The following is a 14,284-nucleotide window of genomic DNA, read 5'->3' as shown; positions in this document are numbered from 1 at the left end:
ACAGCCAAATTAAGTTTAATAATACTTTTTTCCCTCCAGTAGCAGTGTTTATATGAAAGCAAATGTAAAACCTTGGAAGAGACCATGGATGCCTGGAGTCAAGTCAGGACCACCACCTCTGTTCTGAATGTGTGGATGTGCTTTACACTTAGGACTGATGTGATGTGAGAGCTCTGTGTTCCTCAGGGAAGGTGCCTATTGTAAGAAGCCTGTTGTCAATGCAGTTTTCATGTTTTATAGAAAAAGCAAAACAAAACCAAAAACCTCGGGGGATTTGAATCAGGGATTTAGCTCAGTTATGGAGCACTTGCCTAGTGAACATAGGCTTTGGGGTTCAGTCCCTAGCACCACACGTACATTTTTTTTGAGAAAGGGAAAAACGGTTCAAATTCTATAGAAAACTGTCACTTTGGGATGTTTTAAATGCTAAAATTGTATTTAAAAATTATCCCACTTGTGGCTCTGGCTTTATTGTGATTCAAACTAATTGAAAGTTTTTCGTGTGCTTTTTAAAATAATCATCTTAATTATCATGAGTAATAATAATAGGTACCATCTATTTTGCACCTATTACGTGCCAGACACCTTGCAAGGCATTTTCCTATCTCGTTAACTCATTTACTTCTCATAGCCTCCATTATATAGATGAGAACGGAGATTGTGTGCAAATCCACGGCTTAGGAAGGCTGTCTTTGCCGTCAGGCAGATCTAGGCTTGAGACTTAATAGCCCTGTAACCTGGGACAAGTCTGAACCCCAGCTTCCTATCTGTGAAATGGGAACAGAAACACTGTTAACCTTTCTGCAGGCTGCTGGGAAAACTGAGATAAGGCAAGAGAAACATTGCGAACAGAACCAGGTGCACAAGGCATTCTGTGACTGCTACCGACCCAACGTACCCCAGAGAGCAATCAAAACAACGGCTTCCAATGCCATCCCAAGCGAGGGGGCGCCTTGGGCCACCATTTCTTTCTTCCCCTGGTGCAATCTGGACCACCTGGACTCAAGGCCAGTGAGGGAGGAAGACACCAGAAAGGCATGAGGAGGGCTTTCTGCCTTGAAGGGAAGGAATGGTGGCTGGAAAGAGGACCTCTGGGGTGTGGAGGATGAAGCAAAAACAAGGAACGGTAACGAACATCCTTGGAAGCGGCTGTTGGGATGAGCATCCCACCGGTCCTGGGAAGTCTAGGAAGCTCTGCAGAGACCCCTGCCCACAGGACATCCTGTCCTGGAAATAACATCAGGCAGCCTGCCTCCTCGCAGAACACGGACTTCCATACTATCTCTGATAGGTCATTGGGAAAGAAGAAAGCCTGTTGCAAATGGGTCATATTCTAAAAGAAAATAGTATCTGACAGATTGATGGGCTCTGACAGGGGGGAGGACTCAGAAAGACGGAACAAAGATGCCATTTTTGAAGATTGGCTCTTGGTCAGGATTTCAGTATTTTCTATGGCAAAGGAACCAGTGAAAAGTTCCTCCTACTGATGAATATTTTTCTACAGTCATTCAAAGTCAAAGAGCCCGGGGCTGGCTTCGGACTCTCCCTCTGGAAGGACCTGGAGCCTGTCCCCTGGATAATTCAGAACAGGGCCACATGGCGAAGGCGAGAGGCTCCAGGGTCCCAGTGAGCAGCCGGACGGGGAACGGGTGCAGGGGGGGACACGCTGTGTTTTCAGCTCAGATTCTGTGATCTTTCTGCCAAACAGGGGTTTACAAAGCAAAAGCTTCCAGAGAATTCTCATACTTTCTGGCTTATTCTCTGGGTGTTCCTCTTAACAGGAATCAGCTGTTTGCCTTCTCACTCATCCAGCATGTCGCTGGGGAGCACTTAGCATCTGGTCTGGCTATTATTAAAAACAAGAACATCCCGCTCTGTCGGGAGAACAGTACCCCGGTAATAAAAAGACAGCAAGCATTTGCATTCAGAACCGGGGATGTGGCCCATGCAGTGTCTGCTCTTCCTCCCCGCCAGTGTTCTCAAGTCTCCACCACGGGTCTCCCTCTCCCGAAACACAGAGAGGCTGGGCTTATGTTTTCCTTTCCTGGGGAGGCAAGAATCTCTGGTCCTGAGCCGCAGTGTGATAAATCTAAAGTACTCTTTTTTTTTTTTTTTTTTCTTCTTTTTTTTACAACTACGGAAATGAAAAGGCAAACAAGACTGGAGTTGCATTGGTTTTTAAGCTCGAGCCTTTTGTTGTTGTTTTTGCCTTTTTCATTTTTTTTTTTCTTTTGAGCACTGGGCTAGGAGCCTGCAGGAACCATATAATATAAAAACCTTGAGAGGTTTTATTAGCCAATAAAAAGCCTTAGTTCCTATTAACCACTTAACTCCTTGCTCAGATTCAGCACTTGCTCCCTTCTTAACGCTTCTCTGCCTCCCACTGCCCAGGAACTACAAGCTGGCCCACCAACCTCTCTCAGCACGACCTAGTTCACACTCTGTTCTGGAAGGTTCCGGCAAGAATGATCTTCCAATAGTAATCCTGGCATTTGTCCTCTGCCAATGCACCAAGGACGAGATGTCCATACTCAGACATGGTCTGGCTTCCCACAGATCCCCACCCCCCAGATCCCTCAGCACCTGCCAAAGGGGCAAAACCATCATGACTTTCACGATCTTAAATATTAAATATCAGGGGGAAATTCAGGCCAACGGCGTGGCCGGTAGAAGAAGCCATGAACCTCTCTCTTTGGAGCCGGAAGAATGAAGAGGAATGAGAGACAGAAAGTGAAACTGGGCAGTTGCTTGACTGCCTGGAAAAGATGGCGTTCCTAAAAGCCAACGACATGGTGTAGGAAGGAGACGGTGTTCGAGGCATTTAAAGCCTTCAACTGCTCCGTCAGCACACTCCCGCCGCTCTCAGCCCTGTGCTGGGCCTTAGATTGTGTGGGCTTTAAAGAATAAATACATCTGCACACTTACATCAATCTATCATGTGATTGATTCTACTTGGAGGGCCCGGGTACGCTTGCCTAAGCCCCACCCCCAACTGTGCCAACCCTGTGTCCTGCTCTTCCCTTTCTCCACATTCAGGCTAACTCTAGTACTTCTGGCGCCCTAGAAGTTTCCTAAGACCTACAGGGCACAAAGCCACTGACGGCTGCTTGTATTTTTGTTCTGGTGCTCACTCAAGCTGCATCCTTTGTTACTCCGTCTTCCGATAGACTTCTTTGCTGTGTGTTGTGTTGGCTTGCCTTTGTTTTATGTTTTACGGCAGGTGAAAGGCTTCACTTCCTAGTGGCTCAGGAGTGGGACCAAATGAGCTGGGAAGGACACACAGCCATAAAGAAGTGTGCAGTTGGAGGTGGCTGGGTGGATAACACCCCTGACTCAAAATCATGAAGACTGACTTGAGTTTGCATGCCCAGAATCCGCAGGAAAGCTGGGTAGGTGTGGTGGACTGCGGGTCCTTCCAGTGCTTGTTTTAAGGTAGAGACAGGGAAGGCAAAGAAGGAGAATCCCTGAGACAAGCTGGCTAGCCAGGGCTGCCATCTCAGTGAGCTCTGGGATTGAATGAGAGAGCCTGCCTCATTCATTAATTAATTAATTAATACAGTGCAGAGTGATGGAAGATGACTCCCTGTGTCAACCTTGGGCCCCCACATGCAAGCACATCCTCCCCACATATGTGAAAGTACTCACACTCAAACATACATGCACACCATGCCCACATACATGGAGGTGAGGGGAAGAGGTGAACAGCATTTGCAATGTTAAAAAAAAATACATAAAACAAGTTTTTCCAAAAAAAAACCTGAGCTAAGTGGCCAGACATCACTGTGGCAAGATAAGAAGATGAAGTCTTAGTAAAGGTTAAGCAAGTTTCCAGAATTGCATCTCCCTGCTTTCTGACTGGCTGGGCCTCTCTGAACAACAGGGCTGGGTTGAGTCACAAGAAGCTCTTGAAGAAAAGCTTTACAAAAATTAGTAATGACCTCTTCTTAAATGTCAAGCTCCACAGGCTTCATTAACCCCAGGAGCATCCTGTGTCTACTGTCCATGTGAAGAACAATTGGGAGTGGCATGGTGGTGGTGCATATCCCAAGCCCCCGAGAAATCACAGTAACAACCAACACCTCGAGCGAATCATTGCCATCCCCAGGAGCAGTGCATTTCTGTTTCTTCACTGGCTTGCCATGCTCTCCTTTCCTCTCTTCAGGTATACTTGCATGGACACCCACCACCCACCACCCCCACCCCCACACTACCTACCCCCACTACCCTCCCCCATACCACCCCCACCCGCCTATACCACTACCACCACCCCTACCACCCCCTATACCACCCCCACCCCCATACCATCACCCCCATACCACTACCACCACCCATACCACCACCACCCATACCACCACCACCTCATACCACCACCACCCCATACCATCACCTCATACCACCACCACCACCCCCATACCAGCACCACCACCATGGTAAATTATTCTCTCCATCTTCACCTAGTCTAAGTTCTGATGAACACCTTTTAAAACTCCCATTCCCGAGGTCTCCAGATTGAATGGCTATGGTTGAGAAGTATCTAGGAAGTCTTGACGAGGCTGATCAGGGTGCGTGAGGAGGATGGCAAGGAGAGAAGAGTCTGTTGCCTTTGCTCAGAGCCCCAAATTGAAATGGCAGTCCCTATCTGGCCTTTCTTAAGCAACTCCAAGACCAAGGAGACAGCCCAGAAATGAAGAGGAGAGTCATGGGTGAGGGGAACACATTGCAGTGTGCGTAGGTAAGTATTCCTGGGGTGCACGCAGGGTAGACTGGTCCTTCAGCACTGACTCTGGGAGCAAATGTGTGAGCATTCACGGCCTTGCATGGGTGAGCTGGTGATACCACTGAAATCACAGGAGTCAGAAAAAGAGTCCCCCAGCCCCAAAAATAGTCCCTGAAAAAACCTCAGGCTGCAATGCTATTCTAAGATGCCCACTTTTGCAGTGGCCCCAGGACTCTGTTTTCTAGAATGGTCTCTCAACTGATTTTCTCAGAGCTGGGACAGAGGCCATAATTCCCTGCCTCTAACCTGACAACACAGATAGAGGAGGTCGCTTCACTCAGAGGAGTTAGTCCCTGTTTTCACGGTGGCTCTTGGTTGTGTCTCAACTGCTCATCATCCATTCTCAAAAGGAGTGGGGTGGGGCCAGTGAGCCTTTGTTGCTGTAAAACCTGTACTCGCTGTGACCAAGGGCTCCCCGACATTCTCCCTTGCTCTCCAGACTGTTTTCAAGTCTCATAAATACAAACATGTGGCTCTTCAACCACATCTGTAGATAATAACTTCAGGGGGCTTCCTGTTTACATGGCAATACCCATTTCCCAGCCAAATAAACTCTGTAACAGAGAGCTAAGGTGTTTATTGGGCCAGTCTCGGCTGGGATTGAGTTAACAGGAAACTCCCACTCTCACAGAAATGTCTCATGATTAAATATTTGGGACACGAGGGGTCAGAAGCATTGGAGGACTCTTTCTTCTTCCGCCTGCTGTTGCAACGAGAGAACAGAGGAGCCAGAGGAAGTGCTGGCCTCCCAGCAGACTTCAGAGCAGCTGAGAGGCGGCAGAGAGAAGAGAGAATGTGCCCTGAGCCAGGAGCGTTCTCCTAGGTGAAGGGATGGATAAAGGACCACATGCATATGGGAAGCCCTTAATTCTTCTGCGGGTGGCCTTGGCTTAGTGGGCAGCATCCTCTCCCACCTGCTCAGTTATACCCCCATACCAGCTCCACAAAAGACAAAGCTTCCAGCCTCCAACTCCTGGAGATGTTGCCCATTTGGTAATGCCTAGAGGTCCTTTGGGTGGTCGGGGATTGAGAGGTACTCTTGGTATCCAGTAGGTAGAGGTTGTGGCTACTGATAAATAACCCACAAGGCTCTGGATACACCGAGAACTGTCTGGCCTGAAATGTTAAAGTCAAGGTTTAGACAGTGGGTAAGAAACTCAAGGTTCAGAGGAGTGAAGTGATGTGGCTGGAACAAAACAAGAGACTGACCGCCTCTGTGCCCCCCTCCCCTGTGCCTTTAAAACCCACGGAAATGTTATTTAAGTAAATAACTATTTGCGTTTTGAAAGAGCTACACAAAAATTCTCTGGCCAAAGCTCAGCCATGTTCTTCTAGGATGACTCCTCCCCTTAGGAATAATTTGCTTCTAAGATTTCTCCGGGCACAGCCCTTTTAGGGGAGACCTCTACCCTGCAGGGATAAAGAGGCTGATGTGGCCAGAGACGCAACGTCTCTACACCAGGGTCTCTGGACTCCTGGCAGAGGGAAAACAGCTGGGCCATGAAACAAGTAACTACTCAGCCTCATGGAAAGGGAAAGATTTACTAAAAATAAGCACTGCCCCCCCCCAAAAAAATCCTCAAAATACAGTTAGGCTCCCTAAAAGAAAGCTTCTGAGATGTAAGTCCTCTAGGCCAAGGTCCATTTTAATCACAACTAGACTTCAGTTTTTATTTCTAAAGACCCAAACGAGATATGGGAAGGAAAATGGACAACTCTGTCTAGGCTGCCTGGGATCTGACTAGAGCTGGGAAGAGGGCTGATCAATTGTTGGGTCCAATTCCTGTTCTCAGAGGTCTATCCACCTGGACTCCTCCAGAGCTGGATTCAGGGGCTTTGCAGCAGGATGGCATGGGCACCCCCTCCTCCAGACTCAGGCACTAAAAACATGTTGAAGGCCAGAGTTTCTGCCTGCTCCTCCAGATGCAGGGCAAACAAGAGCCCAGTGCTCACGATGACGATGTTCCCCCTCTCACGAGGAGTAAAGGACCTCTGCTTTTACCTAGCTCTGGTACATCCTGGCAGGCGTAGGTGGGAGCAGATGTCAGACATAAACGAGAAAAGACCCAGGATACACACATAACAAAACAAAAAACAAAAAAACAAAAAAAAAGCCTTTTTATTGAAAATTAAATTCAAACTTCAAATTAATATTACAATCATGAGGGAAAAATGCCAAATAATTCAATTTACAGTTGCAACATACAATACAAATAGTCCCTTTGAAGTTCAGAGTAAACTCATCCACAATCATGACCTGTGGCACAAAGCAGAATTTGTACAATACGTGTATGGAAAGCAAATCTTGGGCAATAGCAATCAGAGAAATAAAAAATAAAAACAAAAGCTGTATTTACACAAAATGCTACAATTTTTTTGTTGTTGTTCCACAGAAATCTAAGAATGGTAGGTATATCAAAAGACATGGAATTTTATTCAGCATACCTAAGAAATTACTGTAAGTTATGGTTTTGGCTGGTATATTTTTAAAGTAAGGCATTAAAAAACAAACAATTATTTGTAAACATGAAGTAAACAGACAACTAAGAAAGTTCTCACATAGGAAAAAAAATCTTTGTTTTAGGTGCATTATCTTTTTTAAGAACAACAAATTCAAAGTTTGGAAGAATTGTCTTTTATTTTCTATTATTTTCTCAAATACTGTGCATATAATTACTTCTGCTAATGCTTTCTATCTCTAGGTCAGTCAGTCCCTTTCCTTGGAGAGGAGGGAACCCCCAACATGGCTCCTCCCTTCTGAATCTACAATGGACAGTCGAATGGTGTGGAGATGTTTCTCTCTCTATTTCCCAAGGGTCCCTAGGTAGAGGAGCAGACAGTTGAGAGAGCCAACAGTAGTTAATCTGTGAGGTCTCTCATTCCCTAACCTACAACGAAAACCATGGTGCCTGTTCTGAGACAACTGGAGAGTGTTATTCTAAAATCTAGCTGTGTCCATCATCACACCATGAATCTCAGGGATGTCTGTGCTCCTTCGAGAACTGGGGGGGGGGGGGGCTGGGGGGGGGGCTAGCACACATAGATGGTTCCAGAAGTAATAAGACATTGCTTTGGTCTTAAAACCACAAATCATACATGTGACCCAGTGCAAATGGAGCATTTGAGAGACAAGGGAACAGGAAGAGGATTTTAAACCCTAGTCCAAAAAACAGAAGAAAAGAATGTGTTCTAAGTAACGGGAGTCACCCAGTGAGGTGGCCGAAAGGTGGAGAGAAATACTTGAATTTTTCTCAAAGGGAGGATGAAGGGAAACAGCCTGTTTTCAAAAGTGTTTCTGGGTTGCTGCCTGCAGCCACTGTGATAACATTTGGGCACTAACACATCCCCTCTAGTCCCTTACTGTGTGTACTGTAAACTTTAAGAAGCCCTTTAACGTTAAAAAACACTGTACAAATATAGTACCCTTTTTAAACAATTAAATAGGGTGCAGCTGGCACCGATGATAACATTTTCATGTCAACTAATGGAACCTGAAGAGTGTGACCAGACACTGGCCTTTGTAAGTGCTGCTGAAATAGGTATCGGACAAACCCATGGACAGTGGTGTGCTTCAAGCTACCACACACAATAAATAGCATCCATTACAACTTCCATCTTAAGACATACAAAGTGGCTTATCTAGCTGAACATACTTGGTATACAACCTTTAGAAGGCAAAGTGTTTTGGTTTGGTGGGAGCCCCCCCCCCCATTTGTACCAGAAGGAGTCAGGGTGAATGCTAAGGAAAACCCAGACTGGAGGCACACACAGATCCACCTGCCCCCAGACTGTCCCACATTGGGACAAAGGTCAACCTGAGAAAGAACAGAGAGCAGCGGGAGGCTAGAGGCCCGGGACAAATGTCTGCAGAGCTCTCCTTAGGATGACTCAGGATTGAAATGAAGGTGGCCCCCACCCCACCCCACCCACCACCACCTGTGAAGAATTTGCCTGGTGTCCTTGAAAGGTCCCTGGGTTGGATTAAGGATTCACACTCAGGGATTGGCCGCAAGGCGCCTGGAACAATGAAAGTGCATCCTCTGGGAGGGCTGGATCTCAAATTCACACCTTGGCAAAAGCCAATTGGTACATGGCCTTCCCTGCTCTTGACCCTCCCTAGTGGGAGCCCATAATATGGAAGGATTTGTGGAGGTCCCCTCAGACTGTGTCTACTGACATCAGCTACTGGTCGCTATTCAGCTGACCAGCTCCCCTAGGACAGTGACTTTGTTCTGCTCCTTGGAAAGCTGCTGGGGGGCCCTCCTTGGGTAAGGCACTTGGGGTTCCCCTGAATGACTGTGTGGTAAGGCTGGTAGGTGCAAGGTCCTGGTGTGTCTGTGCTTCCCTACACTATACATGTTGTGATTGAGCCCTTACCACACATGTGGCTTTCAGCTGACTAGGTCCTCAACTAGGAAGCCTGCGATTTACAGTTTTGCTTAACTCCGAGACCACAGAACACGTTTCTGCAGTTATTCACTTGTGCTTAGCCTTTTAATATGACAAGAGCCATAATGACCATGCCACCACCATCCCCACCCCAAAGAGAAGGAAATTAGGAAACCACATGTCTCCAGCATTTCATGCTGGTAAAGGGGCCACATGAAGTGTTAAAGGGCTCCGGGGCCATGGTTGTTTTGTTTTTGTTTTTTTAATCCCTAATTATTGCTTTAAAAGGCAAAAAGCTGTGTCAGAGGCAAAGACCTGAAAGAATGAAAAATAGCATTCCCTTCATACATCACAAAAACAAACTACAACTAAAATATTTGGAGGTGGAAATTATCTTCAAAAATCACATTGTGCCTGAAGGAATTGAAATTGCTTAGCAATATTTCAGATATGGCTCTAGCCCACTGAATAAATTTGTTATTTAAGAAAAGGCACTTTTAGAGACCGAAGTCAACATATCATTACACTAAGAAATGTTCCAAAGGTCCAAATGTCATTAAATAATTATAAATATATCTTTAAAGTTATATGACCATTCACGTTAGCAAGTTACCTCAGATTTTACACATATTCATAATTTAAAAAAAAGAAAAACAAATAACACACAGCCAACTCAAACACTATATCATTATGGCTATAATAAGGTATTGCCATCTTCAGTTTTGCATAGAGGGAGAAGGAGAGGAGAGGGTAGTTGGGAGGATTTCTTTTTGGTTAAATGGGGGACGTGAGGGAACTATAAAAAAGTAAAATAAAATAATCTATCCTGATCAGTATTTCTGAAGTCACTTTCTTAGAGTAGGAAAAAAAATAAGTGAACTCAAAAGTTCAAATGAGTACCTGCAGCAAGTCTGCAGGCAAACTTGGGGGCAGGTATCAGAAGGGACAGCACTGGACGCGGCGGCGGTGGCGGCCTCCATGCTACCTCTCGTCCCTTCCTGAGTGCACCACACTGGCTTTGTAAGCTGGTCTGCAGAGTGCACTGGCCTCCACACAGCCGAAGCGTGCGGTTTCAGAGTACAGGGAGGAAGTGGCTTGGCTCTTCTTCCTCCTGAACCCGGAGTCCACCTCTCTGAATTGGCATAGGAACAAGTTACTGATGAAAACAGACCAGACAACACCTTTGACCATTTGTTCCTTGGTAAAAGGGACATCTTAAATAGTAAACAGAATGAGACCCAGTTATGATTGTCTATACCCTCTTAGGGTTGCAAGATCATGACTAGGGAGTGAATGAGAAATCTTCTAGATAGCTAATCAATATACATATATATGCACTCTCTTTATATATGTATATATTAACACATGTGGGATGTGGCCCCTGGATGCCGCTGGGCCACAGCTGAGGAATTTCAATATGGTCGCCAAACAGATTCATCCATTCTGCCACTAGAATTCAAAACAGTTGGGGAACTGCTGTGGCTTCCATCAGCGTCAACACCATCATTCTGGTTAGGCAAATTTGGATTTAATAGCGTGCTGCCATTCGAGGTGGTGGTGCATGGCGGAAGCATTCTGGAAGGAGACCGGTCCCCTCCCGGTACCATGGGGAACTGATAGGACGCTGACGAAGTGCCATAGTAGAGATATGGAGTGCTGCTGGTCTGGAAGGGTCCACTCTGGCTTTGGGAAGAGCCGGGGTAGGGTGGTGGCAGGTAGGTGTGGTAGTGGGTGGTGGCGGACATGCCGAGGGACATGCCTGACGTGACTGGCGGGGTATAAGTAAAGGTGGCTGGGTAGTGCATTCGTGGGTTGGAGAAGCGGTTCTCAGTGAGGGATGAAATGCTTGGGAACTGCCTGGGGTCTGAAAAAGGGCCCAGTTCTGAAGCACCTAAAAATTATAACAGAAGATGGGGAGGGGGGGAAACATCTGTAAATATCAATTAAAATGATAGAATTTTTACAAGATTAAAAAAGAAGAAGAAGAAGAAAACTTTAGCTTTCTCCCGAGGAACAGCAAGTCACCAACAGATTTTCAAACGCACTGCTCACCTCGGGCTTCAGCTTTCCCCCCATCACCGTCTGTCTCAGTGACATTTATCCTTAAGTTCTCCACCTCCAGAAATCCCCAAGGGCTTTTAAAAGCCAAATGTGTGCTAGACCCTGTGTGGAAGGCAAGCCAGCCTGCAGCCAGCCACAGGCTCCCTCCCCAGACTGTAAGGCTGGGTCTTCAGTGACGCCCCTCCCCTCCCCTCCCCTCCCGTCCCTTTTGGTTTCTTATTGCACTTCAGGTATCTGAAGTGAAACCTTTACTAAATCAGATCCATTGATTTTTTTTCCCCTAACTCAATGTAAACAAACTCCAAAGATTTATTATTGTACCCCTTTGGAGGGGGCAGGGGCTTCTTTGTTAAGAAAAGTACATCTAACAGAGTTCCTCAACATATTCCTACTATTTCTTTTAACCTTTGAAAGAATTTAAGATCTTGTTACAATTCTCACCCTAGTCACCGGTGAAATCACAGCAGATTTCAATGTAATCTAACACTATCTTGCTTTTCTGGGGGTGTCGGGGAGAGTGGAGTCCTCAGAAATTCTCCCTTGAGTCATAAACTAAGTAAGAAGGTATTGAGAGGGAGGGTGGGGTGGAGGGGGGTGTGAGGACCTTGACTGTCACTGAATTTCAGAGTGTTGATGAGTAAGCCGCACAGGACCTGAGTTAGGCCAGGCGCCCACAGCAGCTTCGGTACAGGCTTCAAGCCTAGGAGAGATTAAATGAAGAGTTCCCTGGCTGCCTGTGCCCTGCTTTGGGCGCTTAAAAACCTAGAAGCAGATATGGCTTCCCCTAGAACTTTCACATCTGGGGCTCCCGGTGTGCCTCCTTAGCAGATCCCTCTGCCATCTGACTCCTGAAGCACAGCTGGAGACTTTCTTTGCACGTGGAAACTAGTTAACTGAAATGGGGAAAGCTCATAGCTGTGATCTTGGGGTTCCTTGTAGTTTTCTAGAATTGACAGGATTATAGCAAGGCCTTTTGTAACATCAACGTCTCTCGCTAAGATCGTGATGCCTAAGTTTCCCCTCGCTTCCTGACTTGCATCTCCTGTATCTGCTTTTGCTACAGGTTCCGGCTGTAAGGGAAAGTGCTGAGCAATGCTTGAAGACCTTAACTGTCCCTGCGCCCGATTTGCCCTCAGCCTTTCTTCTGGGGTAGTCTGAAGGGATCATTCAAGAGAGTGTCTTTCTTGAAAGGGCCTGTCAGAGGATGGTTGGTGTTTGTAAAACTGCCCATTGGTTGTAAATCTTCCCCAGGAGCTGGGATTCAGGGCGTGAAATGCACGTGTCGTACAAAGTAACGGCTTGAAAGCAATATGGGGTTAACAACCCCTTTTTTTCTCTCACAAACCAGAAGACAGCAGCCCTCAGACAGCCCAGCCCAGCCCCCCAGGGTTGTGAAGTCTCACCTGCCTGGCTCTTCTTGCTGAGAGAGGAAGGCCAGAGGCAGAAGTCAGAGGTGGCAGTATCGTCATCTGGAAAAGGAGGGGACCAGCTCTAAGTTCCCGTCCAGCTCTAGCATTGACAGCTGGTCTATGGCATTGATTCCCAGGCAGGAGGAGAGACAAGGGCCTTGGGGTGGGGGTGGGGGTTCCCATCCCTCCTTAGTGACATCCCAGAACCCGCTGGCCCGTCTGCAGAAGGTGCCCACCAAATGAGCTGCCTCCAATGCCAGAAGCAAACATTTTCAAGATGCCAAACTAACATGCATGCAGCCTGGCACTTAGGCTCTGCCTTTTATAAACCCCTCTTCCCGGGACTGGCCTCTCCCTCGCCCCTCCCCCTAAATGACATTCTGACAAGCCTGAGTTTTAGAAGGTGGAGGTAATGAGGCTGTGAGAATCAGAAATGGGAGCAGATGAGCATACCCACCTTCCTACTCCCCCTCCCCCCCGCCCCACATCTACCCCTCCTCCACGTTTACGGGCTGCCACAAATGATACAGACCCCAAGCAGAGGCCACAGGTGGTCCTCAGCAGTCTTCTTGCCCCACAGCATTTAGGTGAAGTTGAGGGGCCAGCCTAATAGATACAGGCAGGCCACTTCCATGTGCATTAAGTTCAGTACCCAGAGCACACGAAAAAAGCCTGAAGAACTGCAGTAGTTAAAAACGGAAAGAAGCCGCACTTAAAACATCAACATTTGCCCCTCAAAGAAGCACAGACTTCACACCCAGATAGACATGCTAATGTTTTTTAAAGGCTTCTAACATGTATTTATTTTTCCTTAAAACTGTGTTTTAGGAATAATTAAAATTCCATATGGCTTTGCTTATTTTGATGCAGAAATCTCATTAAAACTCTTTATGGGGGACCCTGCTAGTAAACACTGATACGGCTTTGTATTTACTCGTACCACACACCTCTATTTTAGCTGCTACGTTTTGCTGATGTTTTTATTGCTCAGCAACATATGCCAAGAGCGCTGTAGCTTTGGGTTTTAGAGACGTTAACTAACACAAACTGACAGTCATCTCTCAATGAGTGACCTCAGGTTGGGGTTCACTGGTCTTCATGGAAAACAACAGGATGCTGACCAGTCACTTCTTTGAGACTGTGAAGTCTTGAGGATCAACTCTTTCTTGACTGTGTGAACTAAAGTAGACATAAAAGAACTAGAAGAGACTCTTTGTAACCTATGAACAACAGCCTTTTCCAGAATCTGCTCAGTCATTTTATGTTAACAGGCGTTATTTCTGAAGCTGACTGCAGTGTATTAGGGAGGAAGAAACAGGGACTTTTCATGTATGGTGGGCAGGTGGGGGGGGGGATCCTAACAGAAACCTCAATTTCCTTATAATCATTGTTTCAGAGGGAAGAGATGCAACTACACATCTCTCCCTGAATAGGTCTGCACCCGAATTTGTACTCTGTCTTGTACGAGTGGCGTGGCTTTCTTCTGCACCTCCTTTTTTGGGTGATTTTGACAATGACACTGCTCCTTTGTGTCATCAGCCACATTACAGCCACAAACTTAAAAAAAAAAAAAAACTGTAAAAACACATACTGAATTGAGTATGAAAAATGTCAATTTGACTTGTTAGAAATGCCCACAAGATGAAAG

At 46.4% G+C, this 14,284-nt stretch overlaps 1 protein-coding gene across 9 annotated transcripts in view; it reads right to left on the bottom strand.

Annotated features, from left to right (window-relative positions):
• Runx2 (RUNX family transcription factor 2) overlaps positions 1 to 14,284 on the bottom strand; it is a 329,850-nt gene that overhangs the window by 109,191 nt on the left and 206,375 nt on the right. For 3 of the 9 annotated variants that reach the window (XM_076557800.1, XM_076557801.1, XM_076557806.1), the window contains 2 exons: positions 12,631 to 12,696; positions 6,877 to 11,057 (listed from right to left, as the gene is read on the bottom strand). The exons of 4 other annotated variants lie outside the window; for them this stretch is intronic. In XM_076557800.1, the coding sequence (XP_076413915.1) occupies positions 10,579 to 11,057; positions 12,631 to 12,696 (545 nt within the window). In that variant the 3' untranslated portion in view covers positions 6,877 to 10,578. Of the gene's footprint in view, positions 1 to 6,876; positions 11,058 to 12,630; positions 12,697 to 14,284 lie in introns of those variants that run through there. 2 more of the 9 variants (XM_076557802.1, XM_076557805.1) reach the window with 1 other exon arrangement.

Source organism: Peromyscus maniculatus, chromosome 21 (assembly GCF_049852395.1).
Source record: "Peromyscus maniculatus bairdii isolate BWxNUB_F1_BW_parent chromosome 21, HU_Pman_BW_mat_3.1, whole genome shotgun sequence".
NCBI classification, from domain to species: domain Eukaryota; kingdom Metazoa; phylum Chordata; class Mammalia; order Rodentia; family Cricetidae; genus Peromyscus; species Peromyscus maniculatus.
The sequence above is the reverse complement of the archived record's forward strand: the minus strand, read 5'-3'. Positions and strand labels throughout refer to the sequence as shown.